This window comes from Lonchura striata, chromosome 5 (assembly GCF_050655825.1).
Source record: "Lonchura striata isolate lonStrDom1 chromosome 5, ASM5065582v1, whole genome shotgun sequence".
NCBI classification, from domain to species: Eukaryota; Metazoa; Chordata; class Aves; order Passeriformes; family Estrildidae; genus Lonchura; species Lonchura striata.
Genome location: NC_140707.1, coordinates 29304429 through 29332260, shown reverse-complemented (window position 1 = coordinate 29332260; position 27832 = coordinate 29304429). Strand labels below are relative to the sequence as shown.

General features: G+C 43.2%; 1 protein-coding gene across 2 annotated transcripts; it reads left to right on the top strand.

Moving 5' to 3' along the window:
- Positions 1–619: 619 nt before the first annotated feature.
- Positions 620–27791, top strand: PHRF1 (PHD and ring finger domains 1). 2 transcript variants are annotated; one of them, XM_021555194.4, is made up of 18 exons: positions 620–763; positions 6482–6683; positions 6982–7104; positions 8616–8848; positions 9810–9893; positions 10863–10984; positions 12576–12673; positions 13222–13394; positions 14863–14992; positions 15299–15438; positions 16280–16467; positions 17217–17336; positions 19184–19338; positions 20156–22927; positions 23616–23692; positions 24228–24488; positions 25557–25685; positions 26842–27791. In XM_021555194.4, the coding sequence occupies exons 2-18, from the start codon at positions 6593–6595 to the stop codon at positions 26974–26976; spliced, it is 5031 nt and encodes a 1676-aa protein (XP_021410869.3). In that variant the 5' UTR covers positions 620–763; positions 6482–6592; the 3' UTR covers positions 26977–27791. The 2 variants fall into 2 exon arrangements, with proteins under 2 accessions (XP_021410869.3, XP_021410868.3); XM_021555193.4 differs by having other exon boundaries at positions 23616–23767.
- The last annotated feature ends 41 nt before the right edge of the window (positions 27792–27832 follow it).

Here is a 27832-nt window from a genome sequence, read left to right as displayed (position 1 = left end):
TCCCCGGTATCCGCCTGATTCCTGACAATGCCCTGAGTGTCTGCGAGGACACGCACGTTAGCTCTGGGTCACGTCCGCCTGCAAGCAGAGCCCGGGCTGCGCTCCCCTTGCCGGCGGCCAGCCGAGGACAGCCCGGGCAGAGCCCCGCGGCGATGGAACAGCGCGAAACCAGCCCTTCCTCCTCTACGTGCGTGCGCTCACCCAGCGCCGCGGGAACATTTGGGTCGGGCCCAGCCGAGAGTAGTTAGAGGGGAAAAAAACCGCAGCGGTCTGCGAGAGGTATTGGACCGGGCTGCGCGAGGATGCTCCCAGCCCCGAAAGGCGGCGCCCGGCGGAGCGGAACGGAGCGTCCCTCGAGCGCAGCCCCGCGCTGGCCTCGCACCACGGCGGCCTTTGCGCCCCGCTTTCTCCCCACAAAGCTTGGAGACACCGGCGGAGGGATGCCGGTCACCCCTGCCAACCCTGTTTCTATGGAGCAACCGGAAGCGGCCGGAGCGGGACCGGCGCTGCCCGCGGGGACCGAGCGCTGCGGCCCGCTCCTCCCGCGGCCCCGCAGTGGTACAGCCCGCGCGCCCCTCCGCAATGGTTCATCCCCGCGGCCGCTTTCCGAATGGTTCGCCCCGGCCCCCCCGCCGCGGGCGCGGTGGTTCCGCCCGTGACCCGCCAGTGTTTCCGCAGCGCTTCCGGGCCGCGGGGCCGGCTGCGAGCAGCGCCGGGCCGGGCCGGGCCGGGCCGGGCCGCGATGTGAGCGGGGCTGCTCTCGGTGAGTGCCGCGGCGGGCAGCCCTGCGCGGGCGGGCGGGCGGGGGCCGGGCCGTGGGAGTTGGCGGAGCGGCCGACCCCCGCGCCAGCGGGGAACTGCCCCCGGTCTCTCCTTTAGTGTCGCTCCTGTAAACAACAACAGCGACGACAGCGTGTTCATTGCGTTGTTTCCCGACGGGAGGCGCCTCCGCGGGAGGGCAGCCCCCGGTCGGGCTGTCCCCGGGTGCTCCGCGGAATCCCCTGGGATGCAGAAGGGCCGGTCGGGCTCGGGAGCCGTCCAGCTGCCCTTGCTGCGGCGAAGAGCGAAAGAAATGCACCAAGCGCATGTGTAAATACAGTTAGGGTGCCAAACAAACCCTCGAATGGTTCCGGCTGTTGTGTCCGCACCTCTGCCTTTCCCCCGTCCCTTCCTCCCTGTTCCCACCCGTTTCTGGTGCTCACACGGCTGTCGGAGCAGTTCCAGCCTGCTCGGCTGACAAGTGCAAATGAGGAGCTGCCTGCAAGTTTTTTTTATTTTTTTATCGTGTATTAGCTTATCACAGGGCCATGTTTAGTCTTAAAAACTTTGCCTTCAGGGACCTGTGCTTACGGAGAGCTTCTAAGTGGTGTCACTGGTGCCTTCCCTAGGCCACCGCACGTTTGGTGCCAGTGGGGTGGGTGGGATTTTTGTAGTTTTATTTACTGCAGGTAGTTTCTTCCTGCAGGTTGTTCCCACGTACTGTGTTTCAGGGGTGTCTTTTGTCTTATTTCCTTTCCTGTAGGTCGGTGGGTCTTTCTCCATAGGGCTGTGCACAGAATGTACAAGTGTGTGACCTTTTGTTTGGGTTTTCTTGTTTGTTTGGGTTTTTTGGTTTTTGTTGTGGTTTTTTCTTTTCCCACAGTCATTCCCACGAACAGCAGGGGAAGCTGTAGCTAAATATGGGACTGGTGTGAAAGGCTGATGCTGAAAGGGAACTCGCCAGCAAGGGTGTCTCTTCCTAAGGAAAGAAGTTAAGAAAGAGGATGTGCAGAGTTGGAGAGTAGTTAATTTGCAGCTGGAAACACAGGTAGTGGCTGCAAGGAATTGGAGGCTGGGAATTCCATAGAGCTTGCCTACTGCTTTGAATATAGAGGTACAAAATGCTTAGCTTCTCCTCTGGGTAAGATGCTGTACTTTCAAAATGCTTTTAGAAAGCCTGTGTGTTGCTTTGTTTGCATTACAAACTCCCTAAAGAGTGCAGTGTCAGCTCCTGGGGAAGCTTTGGTGGACAGTGTTCATCCTGGAATTCAGGGTGGCTAAATTTAGGGCAGGGCTAGGTTGGGTGGCAGATAAGCACTTCCTTACCTACCTTAGGATTAATTTTATGTGACTTATCTTTTAGGTTCTTATGTGCTTCCACTTAAATTATTGCACAGGCAGTTCTGATTAGTGGTATATTTTTTTGGTAATTTAAACAGGGATCTAAATCTAGATGTAGGGGACTTTTTTTAAAGTTCCTTGTGCATGCTAGATTGGCAGTGCACAACTCTGGGCTGTAGGAGTGTCTTGTTAATAAGAATTATTTCCTTGCCAAGTTGTCTTAATTTGCCTTTGGAATGTGGCGATGGCAGATAGTAGTCACACCATAACCAGATTTTTTCCAACTGGGTGCAACAATGATTTGGACAGCTCTTTTGTTGAGTTGTGTTTTGCACTCTTTCTTTTTGTTGAACGTAGCATATGAAATTGGAAACAAAGTTAAATGATTTCTGATGTGTGAAATTGCTTTTCCGGAGAGAACTGAATTATTTAGTTGATTGGGGGGAAAAAAATAAAAACAACAAGAAAAACACAACCAAAACCCCTCCCCCAACAAACCAATAAAGCAGATGTGCCAATGAGAACTGAAAGCCCATATGTTTGAAAATTTAGTAGGTTTAAATCTTGTTACAAGTGGTCTTTAGAACATGATTGCTCACTAGTGGCCCATGTAATTAGATCAGCATTCAAAACCACCCTGTGATAAAATTTTGTCAGAAACTTGACTTCACCTGTGAATAATCCTGAGTGTTACCCAAGCAGGTGAAGGTAAATGCTGTCTGTAGTAGCTCTTCTGTTTCTAAAAAATGTGGAAACTATGTAAGAAGTTGGTGGGGTAGGAGATGGGCTGGTGCTAGGAGGGAAAGTGCCGGTGGCTGGGAGAGGCACTCGCTGTTGTGGCAGCTCTGGGCTTTGTGTCGGGGGAGGTGGAGCTCCAGTGTCCTTTGCAGGCTGTGCCTCCTCTTGATGGCTGGGAACCTGTGCTTGCCTTCTGGCTGGAAGATGCTCAGAGTACATTAAAATACTGATCTGTGGTAATGCATAAGGATTTCAGTTCAAAAGCTGAATGTTTGCTGAAGTGCTTTTGTTTAATAAACACTTGTTCTGGAGGAAGCCCTTAATCTTCTCTGTTGTTGAAGCGAACAGAAAGCCCTGTTGCTAATACAGCGTGAAGAAGGTATTTGTAATTGCTCTTTGACTGTACTATTAAAATAACTTAAGGCATCTCTGTGTAAAAATGTAATCTGTCTTAGTGGCAAAGCCTGGACTTAAGCACGTCCTGCAGCAGAGCCTGTGCTGCCCTAGGGACACAGCACTGTGAGCAAACCTGACTGGGCCTTACTGAGGCACAGTCTTGGGGAAGGAAACCTAAGGCAGCGGAAAGCGCTGGTGCGAGGAAAGTGAGCAAACACCTGCCGTGCACTCGTTGCTTCTGTGGTTTGATGTTTGTTTAGGGTAATCTAAATGAGAATTTGAAAACAAGGGGATCTGCAGGAGGAGGGCAGTGCCTGCCTTCAGCCAGCCTTGTGTGCAAGCTGTAATCTGGGCCCTGGATAGGTACGCTGTGCGAGTGGGTGAGGCACCTGCCCAAGGAACTTGAAGTGGGGCTTGCTGTAAACATCAGTGGTATCGAGTACAGGTCAAGGGATCTCTGGCCAGATTACCCTGCATCTGTGCTCCATCCTAAATTCCTCTGAATGGACTTACAAAGTGGGATGCAGAAGGGAGGATTGGTGCATGTGAGAGCTGCTTGCAGCTGAAGTGCTGTATGGAGAGTACTGCACCCCATGGGATTTTCCAAGTGACCTAGCAGTGAGAGTTGGGTGCCATGAGGGCATGTCCTTCACACCCCAAAACTAAAAGCAGCTGTAGTTGCCTGAGTCAAATGGCCTTCAGGGATAACTGGTTGCTTTTTAGCAGTCTGGCCTTTTGTGTTACAGAAGTGCAGAGTTAAGGTTTGCCTTGGAGGAATGACTGCCATCCCCTCCTTAACCAAACTTCTTGGTTAGCATAATAATAAAACTGCTTTCCATCTATTTTGTATTTGCTAGTTCTGGCTCAGGGGGTTTAGAAAAATTCTGATGTGGTAAGTGCTGGAGAAAACAGAGCTTTTGTACCAGTGGGTGAATTCTCTGAAGTGTATCATGAATGTGTTTGTCTTTCATAGTGGCAATTTGTTTGAAATGTCTCCCATAAAAAAACCCAACAACTTGGAAATTCTGCTTCTTGTTCTTAAAAAAAAAGGAGCCCCATGTATAAGGTATATAGTCAACCATGATTTCCTTTCTCTTTTTTTTTTAAGAACAGATGCCCAGTTTGGAAAAGGTTGTTTGCAAAGTAATATTTGTGATGTGCTTAGAAATCTCAAATTCACTTCATCTCTTCATCGCTTGGTTTCTTGTCATTTTCCAGCTAGCCACAAAACAGACTTTTTTTTTTTTTCTGACAGGATTTCAAGACTTGATTGTTTGCTGCAATACCAGATTTTCTTTAACTTAGAGTTTTGCCTCTGAGCAAAGTACAAGCTTGCATTTGCAGTATGGTTATGTCAGTTTAGATTGTCAAGTCACAAGTGCTGATTTGTTCGCCTCTGTGCCTAAAGGATAGCTTTTCATGGGGTAGCAAGGCAAAAATAACACAGGTAGTGGTTTTATCCCACTACAGTGAAAAAGTGCATGCTGTTTGGAAATGTAGCTAGGTGTGTGTTTTTCAGAGCTGTGGCTTGTAGGAATCACTTTTTGAAACAACGATCTTTTCTGCCCTGTGCTTATTGCTTTGCTTTAAGGAAGACTGGAGAGCAGGGAAATGAAGGTAATGGCCATAGTGAAGTAGAGGCTTATCTGTGTTTTTTACTTGCCTTGGCTGTGGCTGGCCTCGGTGATCCTCAGTGGCTCAGGAGTGCCGTGGCTGGCTGGGTGTGGCAGTGACAGGTCAGCAGGAGCCCGCTCTGTTCCCACAAGGTGCCCACGGAGAAGTAGCCCAGGTTCTGCACAGCATCCAAACACACGGATGGAACACGTGCCTGCCACTGCCCTGCTGGGGGACTGGTGTTGCCAGGCCTTCCCTTTTTGTGTCCTGCCTGTCACGTCACCACAAATTTTGCATTGCTGTAGCTAACTGAGCTTTTGGGAGGATATTGTATAATTGAGTTTCAGTTTGAATAATGCATACACACACACTGCTGCAACTTGAAAAATTCTGTGTGTTTCTTCGTATTTTTTCAGTTGCATCATGGAGTGACTGGCTTTTTGATGAGTCTGTGTATTTTCAGCCAACATAAATTGGTTTTAAGAGTTTTTTAAATATTCATGTTAACAGCCACAAATTTAGCTAAAAATGCAAACCTGTCTTTAGGCAAGATTCTTACTGAAATTAGGAGAAATCTTTACAGGAGCTTAGTTGTGCTGAAGCTCAGTCTTCTTTCTGTTGAGTTTGTTGGTTTTTTTTCCCTGAGCACTGAAGACTCCATTTGTAGTTTGGTCTAGTTTAGTAGTACCTACATTTTTAAGGCTCTCTGGTGCAGAGCTGTGTTGTGTGGCTTAAAGAGGGAGTGTGCAAAGGTATGGATTAAGAGCAATTGAATAAAACATAGTGTTTTGTTCCAAAAAATTTTTTAATATGCAAAATGTGTAATGGGGAGCAGGGAGAGTGGGAGATGAGCACCTCATAGAAACTTCTTTACCACTCTTATAAAAGAATCCTTTTTATTTCATATCAAGATATGACACCCAGCTTTAAGTGTCTGTTAATTATATATTTTCATGACTTGCTTCTAGAAGCTTTGCCAGGGGTCTGTCTGCCTTAATGCTTTGTAGCATTATGTGTTAATAGCTCTGATTTAAATGTCATTATGAATTTGGATCATGCAACATCTCCCAGTATCTGTCAGTTTTACTGCCAGTCTGTGCTGATGCACAGCAATTAATGTGATTACATTAATATGCACTAAATCAGGTCTTATCTTTTCCATGGAATAATGGTTGTGGGGTCTTCAGCTTCTTTATTTCATGACAGAGCTGTGCAAAGGCCTTTTTTTTTTTTTTTAAAAAAAAGGACCTAAACTACATAATCTTTATTCTTCTTTTCAGTCAGACAAGATGGAGTATTTTGATTTAAAACACATATTGTCATCCCGTTAGGCTTTGTTCAAAGGGCCTCTGGTCTCTTTTTTTGCAGTGAATTGCTGGTACATGAGATGGTTTTAGCGTGTGTAGGTTTTCTATTGCTATTTTCAGTGGAGAGTTCTGGTTGCACCTTTTGCTGTCATCCAGGAGCCCGAGATAAAGCTGAATCTCTCACCTGCACCGATTTTCACAAGCAGCTGGTTTCATCCAGCTCAGCAGGGCTGTGAAACCTCAGGGTTTCAGGGCTGTAGCCCCCCTGAACTGAGGCTGGAAGATGCTCAGTGGTGTAGGAGAGCCGTGTCCCCTCTCGCACTCAGGTCTCCGCGGACGCGCCGCCTGCTCTGTGCCGGCCCGGTGCCTGCCCTGCCGCCTGGGTGCTGCGCTGCCTCCCTGCCTCGGCCGCCCTGCGGGGACTCCCATGTCCCACCATGGACGATGACAGCCAGGATGAGCTGATCAACAAGAACGCTGCTCTGGGAAAGGGCAAGAGGCAGTGTCCCGTGCTCCTCAGCGAAACAGGTAAGCGAGCACCTTTCTGCTTCCAGGTTTCAGATGTACCCTCAGAAGGCTGGTAAAGATGTATCTGTGGCCATTTGTCACCTTTTCCTTGACTATTTCTTGTTTTGCTTCGCTTCATTGCTTGTGTGTGTATCAGACCGCTGCCATGCTTCCCTGGAGCTGCCCTGCCAATGGGCAGCTTTGATACCACTGTGGAAATCCGGGAGTTCACTTCATCCATAGTGGCCTTATTAGGGCTCTGGTACCTGTTCTGCCTGTCAGTCTGCATCAAATAGATATTTTCTCTTCTCTTTTTAAGAAAGCAATGGTGGAAATAGCTGGGATTCAGAAGATGATACTGGTAGTGAAGAGGAAGATAATGACACTGAGGAAGAGGGAGGTGGGGAGGACAAGGAAGAAAGTGAAGATGAAGAAACAGAAGGTAAGGTCTGTTCATGTGCCTTAGCAGGCATTTTTTAATAACTGAGGAAGAGCAAGATGAAAGCTATTCCTCCAGCGACTAACAATGAAATGTAAATCCACAGATGCTGCTCTGTCAGGCTGATGCCAAAATCCTACAGTAATAAGCAAACAAGCAATAGTGCCCAATTTCTAAGCTTTTAAAGCATTTGCATGTTTAAAGACTACCTGCTACTCAAAGTAGTGGAACTGTAGTCAGCAGGAGTGAACTCTGCCCCAGCAGGAGGAGGGAAAAAAGTCAAAGTTGCAACAATGGCTCATGCTATTTTTCAGTTATGAAGACCATGTTTATTAGTTTGCTTTGGCATGGGGCTCTAAAGTGAATGCTGTGATGGAGAATTCTGGAAATAAATTATTATTGCTGTAATACCTAGGGAGGATGGAAGAGGACTAATTTTTCTTTGAAAAAGGAGTGTGAATATTATTTTAATTTGTTCATTTTACTAAAAAACATACCCTGGAGAATCATGTACTTCTGAAGCTGCTATGCTGAAATTAATATTTGGATAGACAAAAATAGATTTTATCAGATCTAAAGCTTGTTGAGAAGGCAAGAGCACAAGTTTTCCAAGTTACTAGTTAGTCTGATTTAAACACAGACAAAAAAAAAATATGCCAGGTGCCAAAAAGCTTTATCAATCCATCATTATCTATTTTGTCCAGACAGGAGAATTCAGTGGAAAAGACAAACATCCAATTCTTATTAAAAAAAAAAAAAAAAAAAAAAAGGCAGCCCAACAGCAACCATCTCCAGTCCTCCCTCCAAGTGATTAGGGTTTTAGGTACTTTTTGTTGCTTCTTGAAAATACCAGCTTAATTCACAGGTTTTAGGGAAAGGCTAACACATCTTTGTATTTTGTACTAAAAATACCTTTCAACAATGTGTGCTGAATGTTTAATTTTACTCAATCTTCTTTAAGTAGTCTCTAAGGCACTTAGATCCTTTGGCTCACAAAATCATGTTTTACTGGTGAAATCCTTAATTTGCTGTTCTGCAGTAGAGTGTGTTGCTGCTGCTTTTCCTCTGGAATATATCTTAAAAAAAAAACAAACAACAAAAAAACAAAAACAAAATAAACAAAAAAAAAGTTGGGTACATGGTAACTTTATTATAACTTTTTATTTTTTAACTTCATTGTTCAGTGCTAGCCTGGCATATCTTAACTGTCTTGTTTAGATAATCTTTTGCTTTTCTGGTGTCTGTGCTTTTAATCTCTTGCAAGACTACTTACATTATCAGGCTTTCTTTTTCCCCAGAGTGATCCATTGCTTTTTAGAGAAGGGATTTAGGAAGCAAGAAAACAGCAAAAATGATTGCCTTAAACTGAGGAGACCGTTCTTGACCCCTGCAGCCACATAAAATAAGCTTACTTGGAATTTTTTGTGAACTGGAACCCTGTCCTGCCCACCCCCTCTGCCCCCACTGCTGAAGCCCTGCAGCACACACAAGCTGTTTTTTATCTCTCACTTAAGATGGCGAAGATGATGAGGAGGAGGGAGAAGAGGAGGAAGAAAGCGAGGCCACTATGGAACGAATGACTGATTCTTTGAAATCAGAGTCACATTTGAATGGAGTGAGCGTCTCCTCTGATGAGGATGGTGAAAACTGCCCCATTTGCCTCAACACATTTAGGGATCAGGCTGTTGGGACTCCTGAGAACTGCTCCCATTACTTCTGCCTGGACTGCATTGTGGAGTGGTCTAAGGTGAGCTGTTTTGTCTGTGGTGTCCTGTGGCCTTCTGGTGTGCTCTGCTCTATCCCCTGTGATCATGCTGTTGTTCTGTAATGAGAACAAAACACTGTAATATTGGTATTTGCTTTCTTAAGCTTTTTTAAACAGACTTGGGTTACTGCTCTGTTTGGCAAGATTCATATTTGAAGTTTGGATCTGTTTTTCTTGTAACCATCCTAATTTGTTCTGTCTGCAAGCTGTAAGGTCACAAGCAAGTGTGTTTGTAGGCATCTACAGTTCTTTTGTTTTTTCAAGTTGAGATACAAATTTTTCTCTATGCCTGGATATATTTATATTTCTGTGTATATCTGTCTTTGTATTTTCTTGAATTCTGTATTGTGACCATTTGATTGGGATCTCTTTCAACCCTGTACATCTAAGCATAGAAAAGGTGTAAAAGAATACTGACAATCAGCAGCTTGCTCTGAATTCAGTTTTCAGTCAGAGTTCCTTGCCACCTATCTAGCTCCTATGGTCATAATTCAGGGTGAGAATTACAACAAAACTTACAGTGCATGCAGTAGTAACAGTGGTGATTGAATCTTTTAAAAAGCAAATAAATCACTCTTACTGAATATATTTGTAAACCATTTCTAGTTGCTCATTTGTCCAAAGGAAAGGAAATGCCTTAAAACACAAGCACTATTTCAAGGCAGTGTTTGGAAGAACTTTGATGTTGCTTTGGCAATTGAATAATAATTAAATAGTTTCAGTAAAATTAATGCTTCTCCAAAAATGCATGTTTAATAGAACATGTTGTTTGTAAAACAGGTAAGTCAGTTTTAAGTACCTTAAAATGGCAAGCTCAATAGCTGTTAAAATGACTACTACATTAATTTAATGCTTATTACATTAATAATTTAAGATTACTTTTTAAGAATTTAATAAAGTGATCCACTTATTAACTGTATTGGGAAACTTTTTTTTTTCCTAGAATGCAAACTCCTGTCCAGTGGATCGAATCCTCTTTAATTACATTAACATTCGGGCACGTTTTGGTGGTAAAATCTTAAAAAAGGTAAGCCTTTTACTGTAGCAAACAACCAGGCCATTTGGCACAACAATTTTATTCAAAAGTTTACCCTTCTAGGGTGTTTATGTAATACTTGCTATCTGAATGGATTTTTTTTTCTTACTTTGAATTTGCCTTTTAAGGAGCTGTGATGATTTTTCTTCCTCCTTTGCCTTACTTCCTGCAATATTGTATTGTGGCATCATTTGTGGTGGCAGAAAAGGGGTGTATTTTTTGCAGCTGCCTGTTTTGTATAATGGACATTTGACTGAAAACTGTTCTGCATGGATAAGCCTGTCTGCATGTGGAGAGTGCCCTCCATTCTCCAAGTGCTGTTATAGGATGAATAGGAATAATCTAGCCTATCCATGATCTCTTCCTTATGTCCTGCTGCCAGCAATGCTGTGTAGCAGTTGGGTCTGTAAGGGGAGAGAGGCACAAGGCAGTGGGAGAACCCTGAAAGGCACTGGTCGAGTGTGCCAGTAGTTGCTCACAAAAGAACATTAAAGAGTTGTCATTGATCTTAATTGAGAAAGGTGTTGGTTTCCAGGGGACATTTAGGGGTTTGATGCTTTGTTCCATAAACTGATGGCTTATTATTGTTTGCATTTTACAGAAGTGAGAGTTAACATTGAGGTAATACGGGAGGCAGCAGTTTACTCTCTTCTTTGGTCTCGTTTTTAGCATCTTTTTGTTTGTTTGACTAATTTTCATCTTATTTGTGGATTTTTTTGCCTATTCTTAAAATGCAGTTTTCTATAGTCATTGATGCCTGACAGTATACAAGTTAAGTAGATGTTGTCAGGCATTTGGTCGTGCCTTAGGTGTGCTGAAAGAAGTAAGTGAAGGTTCTGGTGTCTAACAGCTATTTGGGTTCCTTCACTTTTAGATTTTGCTGCAGGTACTACCATTAGCATGATGGTGGGTTTTAAAAAGTGCCACGTTCTGCACAAACTGAATCCCTGCTTTATTTAGATTCCTGTTGAGAACACGAAAACTCAGGGCACTGATGGAGAGGATGATCCAACCTTCTGTGAGGTGTGTGGCAGAAGTGACCGCGAGGATCGCCTGCTGCTCTGTGATGGCTGTGATGCAGGGTAAGAGGCTGAAATGAATGGAGCACCTGCATGATTGCACATGGCCAGAGTTTGGTCCACAGGCACTGTCTGGTATGCAGGCTGCCCTTTGCTTCTCTCTTCATGTGGCCAGCCATGTATCCATGTGTTCTAGTGCAGACATCCATCCCTGTGATGTGATGGATCCTTTTCTGGTCATTTAGCAAAGTATGTGTGGAGAGTCCTGCACCCATCAAGGCTGCAGGGCACCAAAACAGATGACCACACCTTCAAGTGATGAAGGTATTTGTGCTCATCCATGCAACAACTGGGTGTGTGAAGGGTAGAACCTTAAATCCTTTTTGTCTCCTTGAGGAGAGGATGCATGACTTGTCCCAAGTGACTGGGCATTAGTGCTGTGCGGGAGAAGTGCTTAAGATTCATGAAATGTTCAGGATTTTCTTTACAGCCACAGCTCTTAAATTATTCTCTTACTCTTGCTTACTTCTGTTTCTGCACCCTTTTTGATTAATAAAATGAATGTTTAAGTAGAGTCATGAATATACTTGAACACAACTTTGGCCCTACAGTTTTCTGGTAGAATTTAAAGCTCTTGGGCTGTTTAATCAGTCTTCCAGCATTCTCAGTTTGAAGATGTCAGAAGTTACCCACTGAACAAAAAGAGATGCTAGCAATGAGTATGTAAAATAACTTCTCAAAAATTACTCCTAGCAAGCTAACTAGACATCTGATAAAGCTAGTTTTTCCTTTGTGTTTTGTGTCCATACATATTGATACGCTATTCATACACACATATACACTGATTCATCTTCTGGGAAAAAGACAAAATCAGGAACACTAAAGATTTTTAAGAGTATCATCAGAACACTGAGTTTAAAATATTAAGCCAAAACAGTGTTTCATGGATCTTACCTGAAGTCTCATATTTAAGTTCTTTCTGAATTTCCATAGGCCTGTCTCAATTCAGGGTATTGCTTCAAATTTTACTTTGTGATCTCCCAACAGTTACTGCAATTTTTAAAATATGTTGTTATTTCTAGTTTGATACAGTTGTTTGATTTTTGTTTCCTTTTCCTAAAGTTCTTTATATATGCTTGATTTCTAGAGTTAGCACTTCCTGATAAAAGAGCTTGCAGTCTTTACTAGCTCTCCATGGCTGAGGCTAACTCTAGAAAAATGTAGAATATTTGCTTCAAATGCTTATAAGTACTGTTACTGTGTTGGTTCTCAGGAAGTTGGTGTTGTTTCCTGCCTGCCTGTCTTCTCATCACCTCTGTACTTCTCTTGCCGCCATCAGTTTTGGCTCTGCCCATTTCTTGCAGCTCAGGTTCAAATGGCAAGTGATTCACCACACAGTGAGGGGAAAATGCTCAGTTTTCTGAGACTTTTTTGAGCCTAAAGTGATGATAATAACCATCTAGAACGGAAGCCACTTGTACAGCTATCAGGTAGCATTGTTTCTCTGCAGATTGGTAGAAGTGGATACATGAACCATAGTTTCAGGCTTAAGAAAATGAGTCTGCCTTATATAGCACTGGACAGAGATAAAATGCTGTCTTCCCTTGGTAAGGAGCATATTGTTTGATTTTCCTTTTTTTTTTTTTTTCTCAAGGTATCACATGGAATGCCTTAATCCTCCTCTGAGTGAAGTCCCTGTAGATGAATGGTTCTGTCCCGCCTGTGCCCCCATGGGTGCCAATGGTGCTGCAGGTAAGGGTTTCTTGGTAGCCAGTCAAAGTAAATATTTTTCTCCCAAGTTAGATAATGTGAATCATGTGGTGTTCTGAAGACATGTTTAACCTCCTGGCTTTATCTGTTTCAAATAAGTGTTTTGATAAGCATTCTCTCTTGAACCTTAAGATTAGACTTGAACTCGTGACTGGTGAGAGGATCTTGTTTATGAAGATTTTCATCTGCAGTTACAACCTGTGGAGCTGCTTATTGTAAGGATCCTTTAACCTTTCCAAGGCAATCCCAGCACCGTAGTGTGACTGCACTGTGTTACATTGGAAAGAATTTATTAGTGTCCTGACTTCAGATTGCCAAGGTAGCAGCAATTTCTGTTACCTAGAAAAGTGTTACACCGTGTGACAGTCTGAAGCAGTGGTGTCTGTGCACATTTCCTTTCAAGAGGGTAATGGCTGCCTGCAGAGGTGATGGGTTTAAGAAAGAGAATGCTGATTTTTTGTTTTGTCTGAAATTCTTTAAATTATTTCACCTGTAGAAAGACAAGTAACCTCAGCCTGTTCTCGTTCAAGATGCGGATCACGTCAGTGAGGAGGAGGTGGCTGCTCTCATGGCTGATGTTGTCCCCACCACCAGTAGGCTCCGTCCTCACGTCCGAACCCGGGCCATAGCCAGGACTCGGCAGAGCGAGCGCGTCCGTGCCACGGTGAACAGGAACCGCATAACAACAGCACAGCAAATCCGGGTATGCAGGGGGATTTCTCAGGGGGCCTCTGCAAGAACCCCGGGGAAGAGTTACTAAAATAAGCCCCCATTTCAGTAGCTCTGCTGTCTGTGTTGACTGTCCATAGCACAGTGGTTAGGAGTTGTGGAGCTCTTTTAATCTGAGACATTCAACATGTGCAAATGGAGTACAGCACATGACCAAGATGCTGTATATTGGAATGCTGTAGCAACTTCCTTTCTTAACCTGCATTTTCATCACCCCCTGCTGTGAGCAAAATTATTTTTTTATTCCTAGTGGCTATTAATACAAAGTTTGTACACCACTTGTGTTTTTTTAGCATTTTGTTTGACAGTTGTTTCTTTTCCTTTGCCCTCCTACCTCCTTGCCCATAGCAGTAGAACATGTTGAGTGCCTGCAGCCTAATTGAAGAGAAAAATTTTGTATATTTAAGGTTTCTGTGTTTGTGAAAATTGGTCCCTTGTTAGAAGAGGAAAAAAAACAGATGTTAGTGTCCTCAGTAATGTGGCCACATGAGTATAAACATATTAACAGTACTAGAGAGTCTCTGCAGGACAGTATCCCAAATACACAGGGTCCCTGTTTAACTGTATTAAGTATAGTTTGAGATAGCTGTCATGAATGAAGATCCAGCTCACCTTAAGTTTTTATCACATTTTCCATTGATTTAAGGACTTCCCAGAATGTTTTAGCAGTTGTTAATTTCATTATGTCCTCCATAATGGAGATGATCTTATTTGACTGCCAAACCCCACTGTCTCTAAACCCAGATGTTTCAATTTTAACTTCAGAAGAATTAATAAAATAGGAGAAGTTGATTAATTATTTGATTCATTGTTGTTAGCAATTACAGCTGAGTAGTCAGGCTATATGTTGAAAAAAAAAAGAGGAAAGTGTTTATGTGAAAGACTCTTCAAGGTAACTGGTGTTATTTTTCTTTCTTTCCCTACTTGTTGTTTTAGAAGTAGTGTGGAGTAATCTCCTGTGGGTGAGAGGGGTGGTGCCAGGGGACTTTACTATTCCATGGTAGTGTAACCCTGGGAACCCAGCACTTTCCATTCAAGAGCTGTTCCTAGCTCCACTTCTCAGTGTGCAGGGATAATTGCAACCTATACATAAAGACACTGTTATTTATTGCCTTTGTCTGTGAACAAAAGTGCATCTTATTTTGGCTCGTACCTTGAGTTAACCAGTGGAAGTACACTTCAGTCGAGGGAGTTTAAGTTGTCCTCCAAGCACAGTGAGAAGCTGGGGGCATGCATGTAACTCTGAAGGAAGCTGAAGGACAAGATCATTAATATGCCAGTCAGAGGAATTAAAAAGTGACTTAATTGCTTAACTGGTAGCTTGGTGATGTCAGGGGTTTCCTCATTTGAATCTCAAATCCATTTTTTATCAAATGCTTTTATACGACAATGTTGCTGAGCTTTAGGTACCTGTATGGTGTAACTTCTAATCCTCCCCACAGCACGTGCCAGGGTACCTCATGTCCTCTCTTCTGGATGAAACAATTGAGGCAGTCGTAGCAGGCCTGAACACAGCCATCTACCAGCGTCCTCTGGCACCACGCGCTCCTACCAGGCAGAAGAGGAAAACTGGTAAGGACATCAGGCACCTTAGGGGAGCCTGGATCCTACAAAATATATCAGCTGTGGGCTGCCACACCTGCACAGCTATGGAGATATCCCACGTGCATTTTCTTCTTTCCCTCTACCACCTCTGCCCAGAAGTGTTGTGAAGGTTTTTAACTGAATCCTGATGATGTCATTTTTTCTGCTGTGCTGTTGGTGGCATGCTGTATGTCTCTTTGAGCTACTTTGTGTGTGTTGGGGGGATGAGAAGGGGAGTACAGTGTAAAATACAGTGCCAGCACATAGCCAGATCACTGGTTTTTGTCCCATCAGGAAGGCGGAAGAAAGTAGGAGGCAAAAATAGAAGTCAGAAAAAATCTGCTGCTGGGAAGAAGAGTTCAGGGGCACAGCCGAAGAGACGCAAGCGTCTGACAAAGAAGAGAAGGGGGAAAAAGATGAGAGTAAGATCACATGTGAGTGAGTTTCTGCCAGTCAGTGTCTTCAGTGTCTGCTTGTTTCAGCCTTCTGTAAAAGCACTATAACATGGGATTCAGCTGGAAGAAATGCCACCTTTCAGTCAAAGCAGGCACCTTTTTTTCTGGTGGGAGTCTGTGCAAGATGTGTCCAGGGTACTCCAGAAAGATACTGTATGTGGAAATGAATTGCAACTTCCAGACAGGCTTGCTGGCTGTGCTGACATCCTGTTACCTGGACAGTAGGGATCAGATTGTAAAGCATGTCCTGCAGGCTTTGTGTCCTGCCTTGCCATTCATCTGTAGTGTTTACTTGGTACTGGTGCAAGCTCAGTTAAAATTGCTGGCACCTATTATTTGTAATAGGCTGTGGGTGTTTGTGGCTGTGTTGTTGCAAACCCAGCTTATCAGCTGTAAGAGCTCTCAAAATCCCTTTCAGGTGTGGATAGTGTTCTCTTGTAAATTACTTTGCAGAGTACTCTGCACCAGCTTGATTCTTTTTGTCAGCTACTTTAATTAGAGTCTGCATCTTGGAGCCAGAACTCCAGCATTTAATAAGGGGCCAACAATCTTGAATTGACATTATTAAAGATTTTTAGAAGCTTAATTTATCTGGTCACTTATATCTGATACGTGCAGCTTGTGTTTGAAGTGACATACAGGCCATAGTTACAAGTTTCATAAATGTTTTAAAACAAACATAGACAATAACTGCACACTACTGGTGCTGCTGATGGTAGTAAACTGATGACTGTACTCAGCTTAAGTGAAGAATTTGGGGCTTTAAACACAAATTTACCTGCCCTAACATAAAAATAACCCAATCTCTTTGTCTGTGCAGGGAAAAAACGAGGCTACTGCTCGCTCCCGTATTGCAAGAACCCTTGGTCTCAGTAAACCTGTGCGTGGGGCCTCACTTCCTTCCATGTACAAACCAGCAGAGCCCTCTCTTGGGCTGATGAGAGCAGATATTGGTGCAGCTTCTCTCTCTGTGTTTGGAGATCCCTATGAGTTGGATCCTTATGAAAGGTGAGAGATCTCTGGATTGTAATCAGGCACCTGGTAATTTAACAACTGTTGGGTTCTTTGTGCATACGGCTCCATGCAGAATCTCACACCTGAAGGCAGCTTTGGGTACACAACCCATTATAATACATAATGGCCTGTTCCTTCTTTCCTTCTGGGCTGAGTTGCTAAACTTGTAAGGAATCAGCCTCCTCTAAAGTGTTTTTCTGAAATAATCAGCCTCCTGTAAACTTTCAGTAAGATCTGTGGGGTTCTTGAAAGATTAGAATCTGAAGGAGTCTGGTCCTAATCCATTGCTTTTTATTTATTTATTTTAAGTGAAGACAGCTGACATATTTTGTAGACAGTAAACACAAAATTAAATGGACCTTTGGAATCTTCTATGTTTTTCCTTATCTTCACTTTTCTAGACACTTCAAATTCAGGTGAAATCTTACTATGCTATAGTTCATGTCACTCATAAACTTAGAATTTTTGGGGAGGGGGCATCTGAAATGACTGTTGGTGAAATTAAGTTTTCCACCAAATACTTCTTTTGGATCCTTTTATAAAAGAAAATTGTCCATTTAACATTTTAGATATGAAAACATACACTTGAGTCTCTGCTGTTTGAATCAAGCTGTTCTATTTAGGCAAAACAGAAAATAAGTATATTGCACCAATATACTTTCTAACTGTATCTGTTGTAGCGGTATCATCTCTTTCATGTGAAAAACATTTCAGACAATGTCAGGGTTCATGTTTCATCACAGTAATGAAGAGGTTCCAGCAAATCCAGATTCGCCACTGAGTGCCAAAAGGAGAGTTCTCTCCCAGTCAGCACTGAGGTCTCACCGTCCTGTAGCTAGACCCATTTCTGTGGGACTTCCCAGGTAAAAGTCCATTGCTATTTTATTATTCTTAGTTGTATAATTAACCCTAACAGAATAATAAACCTAGTAATCATCTTTGTGTAACCCTTTTCTTACCCTGTCTTCTAAAGAGTGCATATATGTGTGTACATGCATGCCTGCACAGTGTAGATAAATAACCACATCATTTTGTGTAAGAATTCTTTTTATGTTGAGCACTTACGCTCTTTCATCACACCTTTAACATTTCCACTGAAATTTAAAATTGGTGTTTCCACCCTAATCTGACTCTTCTTACTTTCTGTTTTGTGACTATTTATTAACCCCATTAGTATGTTTTAAATTCCGGTGTCATTAACCTTTAAAAAATCACTTGCTTCTTTGAGAGGCCTGGGGAATCTAATTGCATATCCTGAGGAGGTGGGGGCTGTACCCACCTCACCCAGTTGTGCTGCTGTTTGTTGGAGTTCAGAAAATTGAGGAGAAGCTTTGTTTGATCCTGCAGTTTAAGAGTTGCTTTGCTGTGTGTGCATTGCCAGCCAGCCTGCCAAGGCCAGGAGCCCTGGCTACCCCCCACTGGCAGCCACAGTGAATTTTCAAGGCTGAGGGGTAAGACACGGGGAATTGGGAGCATAACGAGAATAAGAGGGATGAGGAAAGTCACTGAGGCAGGTACCGGTAGAGTCACAGAAAACTGCAAGGCTGAGGGAGCTGAAGAGAAATTAAGGGAGCTCAGCTTAAGTGGTTAAAGATGTGATAGGGTTACATAGCTGTCCTCTAATGCATCTGACTCATGGTGAAGATTGGTTTCTCAGGATCAGGGTAGTTTATTTCTATGATAACTTGGATTATTTATGTACCTTTCCCATTTCAGTCCTGAAGGGAGCCTTTCAGGAAGCTTTCCATGTCCTCAGAGTTATTTGAGTAGCATATTGATTAGAAGATAAAACTGTTTAGCTGATACTCAACTTCTAAAGGCTCCATTGCTCTGGGCTACACTGAGTTTCCTGGTCTGGTCTTAGAAGCTGATTCCTTTAGTGTTCCCATTTTTTCTCTCTGTTGTATGTTATTACAGGTGTTTTAGTGTACATTATGTGAATAAAGTTTCCTTTGTTGTCATACAGAAATGAAATCTAACTCCCTCAAAGAGCTGGGTCCCTTTGGAAATTTGTTTTTTAGCAAACTCAAACAAAACAACCCCCTAAATCCCATCAACACAAAAGCAAAGAGAAAAACTGAAATGCCCAACACCAGAAACACCTTATCAGTCTGTATTTAAAGAACTGAGATCTTTGTAAGATCAAGCAAAGCATAAGGGAGAATGTGGTGTGCCATGTGTGGGAGCATTGCAGCTGGTTTTCAGTGTAATTTCTCTATGCCATGCTCTTAGCTACCCCTACCAGTGGCACCTTGTGGTTAAACACTGGTTCAAGCTCTGTCATTTTTTAGATAGAAGGTCTGAGGAATACATTTGTGTTTGTGATTTAGTGGGTGCAAGAGAGGCAGCTAGGATAGAAATATCTCTGAAGTGGTAATCGGTGGTTTATCCTCCAAAAATGCATTTAACATGCACTGGAAATGTAATCTTGATATACAACACAGTGAGCACCAGCATTTGCTAACCAAAAGTCTCAGGTATGATATACTTTCTTATCTTGTGTTATTCCTGTGGGAAGTCAGTAAAAGCTACACCTTCTGTTTGTGAGAGAAAGATGGGGACTGAATGACTCTGGTGAAACCAAAACTACAAGTGAACTTCCCTGGCTGATCTCTTTATGCCCTTGACTTTGGTTTCTTTTTAATGTACTGTGTGTGTATAGAACAAATGCTGTAAGAGTAAAGGAAATGTAACCCTCTGAAACATGCAGAAGCAGTGTGCCTGCCTTGAGTCCTGATCAAGAAGCAGAAGCTGCTCCTGTGCCTGACCTGTTGGGAAGTATCCTGTCTGGACAGAGCCTTCTTATGATGAGCAGCTCAGATGTGGTCATCAATAGAGATGGTTCACTGACAGCAAAAAAGGAAGGTAAGTGCTTGGCACCTCATAGTGTTATTTGCCTCTTTGTTTCATCCATATCTGCCTTGATCCTACAGGCTGCATAGCTTTAAGCTTAGGGATACTCTTACTGAGCCTTGGAATATATAGGATAGATTCAGTACCTGCCAACAGTAGTCTATTTCATAAGATGGATGTTCTGAAATAGTGTTGCTTGTGTGTGTTTAAATGCAGACCTGAGATGATACTGAAAGATTTTAGTTTTAGTACATAGTTTTCTTCTTTCAAAAGAACTGCACGGTGATTTCATGCTTTGCTTTGTTATAAAAGATGTAAGACTGAATAGGCCAGAATTAGCTTAGTACCCAGTTTTTCTGGCATGTGTCGTGCATTGGTGCCATGCCTGTGATCTGTACTTTAGTTTGAAAAGCAGGATGAAGGACCTTAGCAAGAAATTTCTTTGCAAAAGTAGAGTTCTAAATATGTGCTATCATCTCCAGCTGTGTTTTCCCTTGGCATGACATTACTGGAAAAGAATCTGTTCAAATTGAAACTTAGAGCTTTATTCTTAAAATAAGTACCTCTAACATCCTCTGCTGTAATCATTTCTGTCAATCCAGAACAGAATCATTTCTTTTGTAAACATTAGTGTTTGCCTCAAAGTTGTGGTTGTCTGGCACTAAACTGAGTATCTGGCTGAAAGAACTGTTGGACTTCCCTATTGCTGTGTGGCGTGTCTGTAAACCACAGTGGAACATGAAGTAATTAGCTTAGTATTTCTGCTAACATGGGCAGAAAATGTCCAGCTATATCGTGAAAAGCTGACTTGTCTGTCTGTGTCCCATAGCTCCATTTCACAGAAAATCAGCCAGTGACTTGCGAGTGGAGGATGATTCAGGGCATAACACCCACCCAAGTACAGCGCTCTCAGGGACCACAGCAAGCAGCTCCATGGCCAGACCTTCTGTTTCCTTGGGACTGAGTACTCATTCCAGACCCTTGTTCTCATCACCTCCACCCTCACTGAGCAGGAGTGAGTCTGCAGCAAGCCCTGCACAGACTGTACCAGAAAAGGCAACTGTAAAATCAGAATATTCAATGACACCCAGGTCTGTCCAGACTCAGAATACAGCAACTTTGAGCAGGCATGGCTCAAAGTTAGATGAAATAACCAGATTTAATGGAAAATCTAAAAACTTTGTACCCACTGATTCGTCTTCAAAGCCCCTGGGCTGTAACTTGAATTCTGGCTCAAAAGCTGTAACTGTAAGGCAGCCAGTAAAACCACCTTCCCAGAGAATTGACATCTTTGAGCTTCCCAGGATACCAAAGATTAAAAAAGAAACCAGCAGCAAGCAGGTGGAGCCAGAACCTGCAGGAAGCCAAAGCTGTAATATCCCCAGCTCCTGTATAACCCAGCTGACTGGCAAGGACAGCACTAAACAGCCAGGAAAGGGTAGCAGGGTGGAAAGTCAGAAGTCAAATTCCAAGGAACCACAGCAACAGACGCATCCAAGTGCGGTGTCTTTCTCCACCCATCCCAGCAGCTCTAGTGGTTCATCACTGCTGGGCACTTCAAGGGGCAAAGGCTCTTTTGAGAGTTTTAAAATCAATATTCCTGGGAACACAGGACATCCCAGCAGACTGTCTAACCCAGGATTTTGTAATACCTTCCGCCCTGTGGACGATGAAGTGCAGCAGAAGGAAAGTCCTGCACCGCTTTTCTCAGTAAAGAAGAAGCAGGTTAAAAGTGAAATCTATGATCCCTTTGAGCCAACAGGATCAGACTCGAGTTCAGCAAACAGCAGTCCTGAAAGGCTTGGCTCAGGGATCCCACTAACTAATATCACCAGGACTATTTCCATTGAAAATCCAAAAGTTCAAATATTTCAAACTGTCCGTCGTTTCACCCCTTACAGGGTAGAAAATATATTTGGATCTGGGACTGATTCTGATGTGCCATCTAGTAACACAGAGTCTCGTGATGATGTCGCAGTAGCAAGCAGGGTTGTAGAACAGGTCTCTGATACAGAAGAACAAGAGAAGGATGAGGAAGATGTCCTAAGCAGTCCTTGCACTTCATCTGCCATTAAAGAAAATTCTAATACAAAATGTTTAAAGGAGGAACGCAGAGAAGGACCTAATGTGTTCTTTAATGCTGAGGAATTGATTAGACCTAGTATTAATGTGAAAATAGAACCAGATAGTCCCTCAAAGAGTGATGAGCAGCAGAATGTCCAAAAGGTAGAACAGGCAGAGAAGCGATCACGTTCTAGATCCTGTTCAAACTCCAGCTCCCGAAGCAAGAAGAAGATGAAAAGGAGAAAAGCACTTGTCAAAGAGCATAAGAGATCACGTTCAGAGTCAAGAGATAGAGCACACTCAAGGGACCGAAGCTCCAGATCTACCTCTTGGTCAGGTAGGGAAGAGCACAGCAAAACACACATATTAAAATCCAAGAGCAAGAGGTCTTCTACTGACCGTTCTAGCAGTCACGAACGATCTAAAAAAAAGAAAACAAAGGATAAAGCAAAGGATAAAAAGACAAAAACTTCTTGGTCTAGGGACAAAAGGAAATCTAGGTCACGTTCGGGTAGTCCTGGAAGTACTTCTGATTTTTATGAAAACAGGAAAAAGAAAAGACGGTCTCGCTCAAGATCAAGGCGGAGGGACCGCTCCCGGTCAAACAGTGCTGAGAGGACTAAAAGGCGGAAGCACAGGAGGGACAAAAGCTACGAGAGGTATGATAAAGAAAGTAGTTTGAAGTCAAGGGACAGAAAGAGATCGAGATCCAGATCTCGGGAGAGGAGAAAGTGGAGATCTCGGTCTCGGTCTGCATCTCAATCTTGGGAGCACAAAAGTAGCAAATCAAAGGAAAAAAGAGTGCGATCCCGATCACATTCCAAAGAAAGGAAACACAGATCAAAAGAGACCTTGCTTCCTCCTGCACCAGAAAAGGATCAAAAGCTTCCAGCTGAAAATGTGACCAGGTGTCTGGAGCAACCCCGTTCTCTGAAACAAGAGCCAAAAGAGGAGCTAGTACTGGAAGGTCTTTCCATAACCATCCAACCAAATGTCAAACTCGAGGAAATACAGACTGAGACTCCAGTTCACCTGAGAGAGGTCCAAGAAACGATAAAGGTAGAGCCCATCTGTCAGGAAGTGAGCAGAGAAACTGCATTCCCTGCGCCAGAGATCACAAATATTTGTGTCCCAATTGGCGATGTGGATTCTTTTGCTGAAACAGACTTAATGAATAGTACTGATGCAGCAGTGCTCGGTAGCTGTAGCAATACAAACCTAGAGATTACAGTTAAAATAGAAAATACTGCATTATGTCCATCTATGATGGAACAACCCCCAAAGAAAGAAGTTATCATGCACGTTCCAGCTGAGGCTGCACCAATCCAAAGCTCATCCAAAAGCAAAGTCACAGATTGTGTGAGGGAGGTTAAGGAGGAGTGCCTTGTCTCAAATGAAAACATAGGCAATTTCACTAAGCCTGAACTGGAAGTGGTACCTCAGGGTCCTGCCTTGAAATCAAAAGCACCAGTGAAAAGAGTTACCTGGAATCTTCAAGAGGAGGAAAGTGGTACATTGTCTGCTGGAAAAGCTCCAAGTAAGTCTCCTTTGGAAAATAAACAGCAGTTGAAATAGGCTGTATAAGACTTAGGGTTTTGGTGCCTGGCCAAATGTGGTTGTAGTGTAAGAGCTCTGTCCTCTGAGCTGGGATGATGCTGTGGTTTGCAGTCCTGAGAGCTGGCATTCTGCACTGGTTGGAATCACGAGGTGAGTTGTGTTAATGAATTGGAGAGGACGTGCTGTCAGCACAGCTCGGCCAGTGGCAGCTTATTCACTTGTGAAGCGTGCTCAATAACCCCTTCTCTGAGCTGGCAGCCCATGTCCCACTCTTGCTGCACTTAACTAGAATGCTTGCTTTGCCTTCAGAATTTATAAATGTTTCTCAAAATCAAGGAGCATGACAAGTCTCTGTAGCTCACTTCTGTGAATGCTGCTAAACCGAAGCTGCCAGAAACAGTTTGGCTTGGGAACCTGTGCTGTTTGTGTTGACAGAATTGCTTGTGTTGTTTTTGTTGGTTACTAAACCCAGTAGAAAGCAATTGCTCGAGGGGATGAGAAGTTCTCTGTTATCAGAAGCTTTAAAATACGAATGCTAAAAAAATCCTTTTATAGCGCGTTCTGTTGTTTTATTTTAATTTTAATTATTAAAATATAATTGGGTTTGAATCTTTGACTGGTTATTTTGTTCTTATGATGTTTTCTTTTCCTTCTCTTGGGGTACCTAGGGATGCCGTTTTACAAGCTGCAGCGAGCAAAAGATGGGGCCTGGAAAGCAGAGGACTTGAACCAAACATTAAATCAGGTGCAGTTAAATGAGCCTCCTCCAACCAATTATATGATTCCCGAGCCTATGTTTCCTGATCTAGATTCCTTTCAGGTTGGTTCCTATTCCAGCCCCCAAGTATCATGGAAGGCATCCCATCCCATCTGTGCCCTTGTTGTGCAGCACCCTCCTTTCATGGCAGTTTGCCTTCCTCTGCGTGTGGTACATTTCATGTAGCCTATACACCTCAGCAATCCTCCGATCATTTAATCTCTCAGGGTGCTCCTTAAAATTGAAGAAACATATTATCCTTTAATTCTGCTCTGTACCTGCAGCTTCTGCTTTCATCAGGAGCTTGCAGAAAGATGATGCTGCCTGAGAAGCTGTGAGCTTCTTCCTGACTGTGATCAGGCTGTAAATGTTGGCTTGGTGGCCTTGGTCTGAGCCATCAGTCTGTGCTGTCCACCAGTTGAAAGGGGATTGGGACTGGTGGTGGATAAAGGTGCTCTGAAGATCCTGCTCTGATGCTGTGTGCTGTCAGCACAAGCGTTGACGGAGCACTGTTGTTTCACAGGTTTACTGTCACAACATCCCCCTGGCACCAGCCCTGCCCTCCAGCCTGCCCCCCTACGCCCCGGTGAGCCAGCCCACGGTTCAGTTCATCATGCAGGGCAGTCTGCCAGCTCTGGGCTGCGTGGCAGGACAGAGCCTCACCCCAGAGCTGGGCAGCCTGGCTACGGCATCCGAGCCCGGAATCCAAGCTGCTTCTGTTGGAAGTGCGGAGGAAAAGATCAAAGCACCCAAGCCTCCAGTGGATAAAACAAAAAACGAGGAAGTGAGTGACTGCATAAAATTAAAGCTGTTTATTTGAACTTTTTTTATTTGGGGGATTTTTAAACTTTCTGTACTGTATTTTCCCAGCCCTGCTGGTTTTAGTGACTGACTGTGCTAACCCAGGAGCAGCAGGCTCTCTTTGAATTAATTTGGGATTTATTTCATTTAAGGGTTCTGCTTTCTATTGGTTCATCACAATAGGACAGAGAGGGATTAAAACATCTGAAATACATTCTTAAACTTCTGAAACGTTCTTACATGAATTGCTTGGAAGGGATTTTACAGAAATCACAATGTCCAAGTTTCTCTAAACACCTGGTTTTCTCATTTCCCCTCCAGGTTTGAAATTAATGTCAATTCTCATAATAGTCCTATAGATAGGTAGGACCGTATTTTGTTCCTTATCAGCACTGAAAATGCAAAGATAGTAAAACACTTTGGAGATGTTTCAATGCAAGTCTCTTGCTGCTGAGTTTTGGGTTTGCTGCACAGACCATCTGCTCTAGGCACAGTGGATGCTAACACAAGAATGAAAACAACTTAGCCATTATTTTGCTTCATACCATAAAACCAAACAGAAAGATGCATTTCCCACTGAGCCTCCATTTATGAGCAACAGTTTTTATAAACTTGTTTTGGAGGCACCTATAATTATTACTTCATAGGCAGCTCTGCAATTTTCAGATTGTCTTTAGAGGTATCTGAAGCCTCATAGTCACAGTTGTGGTTTGCTGCTTTTAGAACCTGATACCTTTTGTTGGATGTGTGTTTACTTCAGAGCTGTGGGAAGGAAAGGAGGAGACCAAAATCAGGAAGTGTATGTTGTACTCACTTGCTTAAAACACATTCTTTAAGATACAGAATAAATGTTACATAAAGCAAGGGCAAACTGATATTTGTTCCAAGACAGTAATTGACAGTAAAGGAAATCACTTTGAGGTCGTTACTTGGGTTGTTGAAATTGTGAAATGAGAATTTGCATTGTTTGAGCATTTCTAAGAAAAACAGACTCAGAAACCATTTCCAGCACAAGACAGCACAAGGTAATGAAGTTCTCTTTCCTGTGCAGTACATGAAGAAGCTTCACATGCAAGAAAGGGCTGTGGAAGAAGTGAAACTTGCCATCAAACCTTTTTACCAGAAGAGGGAGATTACAAAGGAGGAGTACAAGAGCATCCTTCGGAAAGCAGTGCAAAAGGTGAGGGCTTGGTGGAGAGGAGGAGCTGGGCAGGTCATTACACAAGTGGCAGTACTTTAGATGGCACTTGCCATTTCAGCAGTGACGTGCCATAACCGGGTCATAGCAGGTCTTTGGACCCTGACTCATACTCTGTAGTCCTGTGGTGGAGCAGTAGTTCCTTTAAGCTGGACTCTTTGGTGCTATTGATGAGAGCTGTCTCCTCCTGTTCCTTTTATGAGGTCATGTTTTCAGTGGACAAAAGCAGTGCTAAGCTTCAGTTGAGTGAGATGAAATGTTACATGGTATCTGCCCTGGGTGAGAATGGTCAAATCCCCCTCACTAGGACCTTCAGCTACAATTCTAGCTGTTCCTGATAAAGTGAGAAAATACTTCATGCATTAGGTTCTTGAGCATCTGCAGTGTCCCTGAGCCTTGGAAGAGGGCCTTGCAATTTTGCTGATTCTCAAATCTTAGTGTGAGTAGATCATGGCTACAAAGGTGCAGTCAGCAAGTAAATGTTGTCTCGTGAGGGGAAGTAATGCTCCCATGGTCAAGGCAGTTAACTGAGAGAACTCAGAGAACTGTAATTTCTCCCTGCTCTATTCCTGCTATCACTGAGAAATTCCATCATAAATAAAAATCCCCAAGGTGCTGGCTGCAATTTCACATCTTCTGTGTGACCCATATGTGTGACCCAAGAGAGCTGAGCAGTGCTAATTGCTACTGAAGTAATTCTGAACTCCTCTCTGAAGAGAGATAGTAACTAGTGTAGGGTCTGTTCTTTCTCCCCTGTCTCAAAATGTGTTCTCAAAACTGCCAAATTCTTTTAATCTGAGCATTGCTTCCTCAAAAACATCTCAAAACTGGGATATCAGTGCTTCCTTGGTTACCACGTGTTGTGTAAAACTGGATGGATGGGTGGAAATCCTGTAGTAAAAATGAATAATTTTGCTTTGAGATGCCTCTGCCTTCAGTTGCTGCTCTGAGATAAGCTCTGGGCCATTCCTGGAATGCTTGAAGGAAATACTGCTCTTGTCTTTGTTTTCTGCTTTATGTACCCTGCTATGAGCCTTGGGGGTCTGTGCAGGAATTGCCTCCCCTGGACAGCTTAGGGCCTCTCTGCCACTTGCATAGCTGCTGTCATTGACCAAGTGCCCTTTCTGATCCCCTGCAGATCTGCCACAGCAAAAGTGGAGAGATCAACCCTATGAAGGTGGCTAACCTGGTGAAGGCATATGTGGAAAAATACAAGCATATGAGGAAACATAAGAAAACTGATGGTGAAGACACACGTGAAGTGGAAAACTGAGAGCAAGCCACAGCCAGCATGACTTGGATTGAACTTGTCCTAGCTGTGGACACTGTGGGAATAACAGACCTGCAGTTGCATCCCATTGTAAGCAGAGTGCAGAAAAACAAGATGATAATAGACTTTATCTATGGAACTTTCTCTTGAATTGTTTCCATATGGGAATGAATTTAGGATTTTTTTGGATTACCTACAGCTGTAGAACTAAATAACAATCAAATGCCTCAGACCAGCAGAGTAATTCGAGGGGAAACAGAAGAGATTCATGTTTGGAACTCCCGGATTGCTGCAGTTTTCAGGGTTACTTGATCACATTTTTGGGCTGTGCACTTGTCTTCTAAAGTTTGAAACTGGACACCACTTTTCATACAGTATATTGAGAACTGTATACTGTTTCCCTTGTGTTTATTTATCTAAATATGGATTGTCTTTAGAAATTTCTGATTTAATACTTGAAATGTTGTATTTTTAGCCCTTTGGATGGTGAGCGAAGCTTTACTCGCTCTGGCATTTGGGGATTGCAGAAATGAGTTAACCTTTATAAACTGACTTCAGAAACACTGCTCAAGCTGTGGTGTTTATTTAAATTCTGTTCAAAGTACCTTGCTAGTGAAAAAAATTAATTTGGGGGTGGGAGATTGTGTTGCACTTGTGTAAATAATGCACTGATGGCTGGTTTTGTGTCTGCCTTTCAGGAAAAAAAATGAAACAAAAAGCAAGCATTGTCAATTTTCCGTAACAAGTCTGAAGCATAAGGTTGAACTGATGTACAAAGCAGAAATGTGACAGAGTTTATAAAGTTATTTTGAATGGTTTTTGTCCTGTAGCAGCTGTCATTTGTTTGTCTTGCATCTGC

Bases quoted from the DNA above. Each gene is read 5' to 3' on its own strand.
- PHRF1 (XM_021555193.4), top strand. From the start codon at position 6,593: ATGGACGATGACAGCCAGGATGAGCTGATCAACAAGAACGCTGCTCTG. The intron at 15,439-16,279 runs GTGAGTGAGTTT...TTGTCTGTGCAG, and splicing joins AGATGAGAGTAAGATCACAT to GGAAAAAACGAGGCTACTGC. The intron at 17,337-19,183 runs GTAAAAGTCCAT...TGAAACATGCAG, and splicing joins ATTTCTGTGGGACTTCCCAG to AAGCAGTGTGCCTGCCTTGA.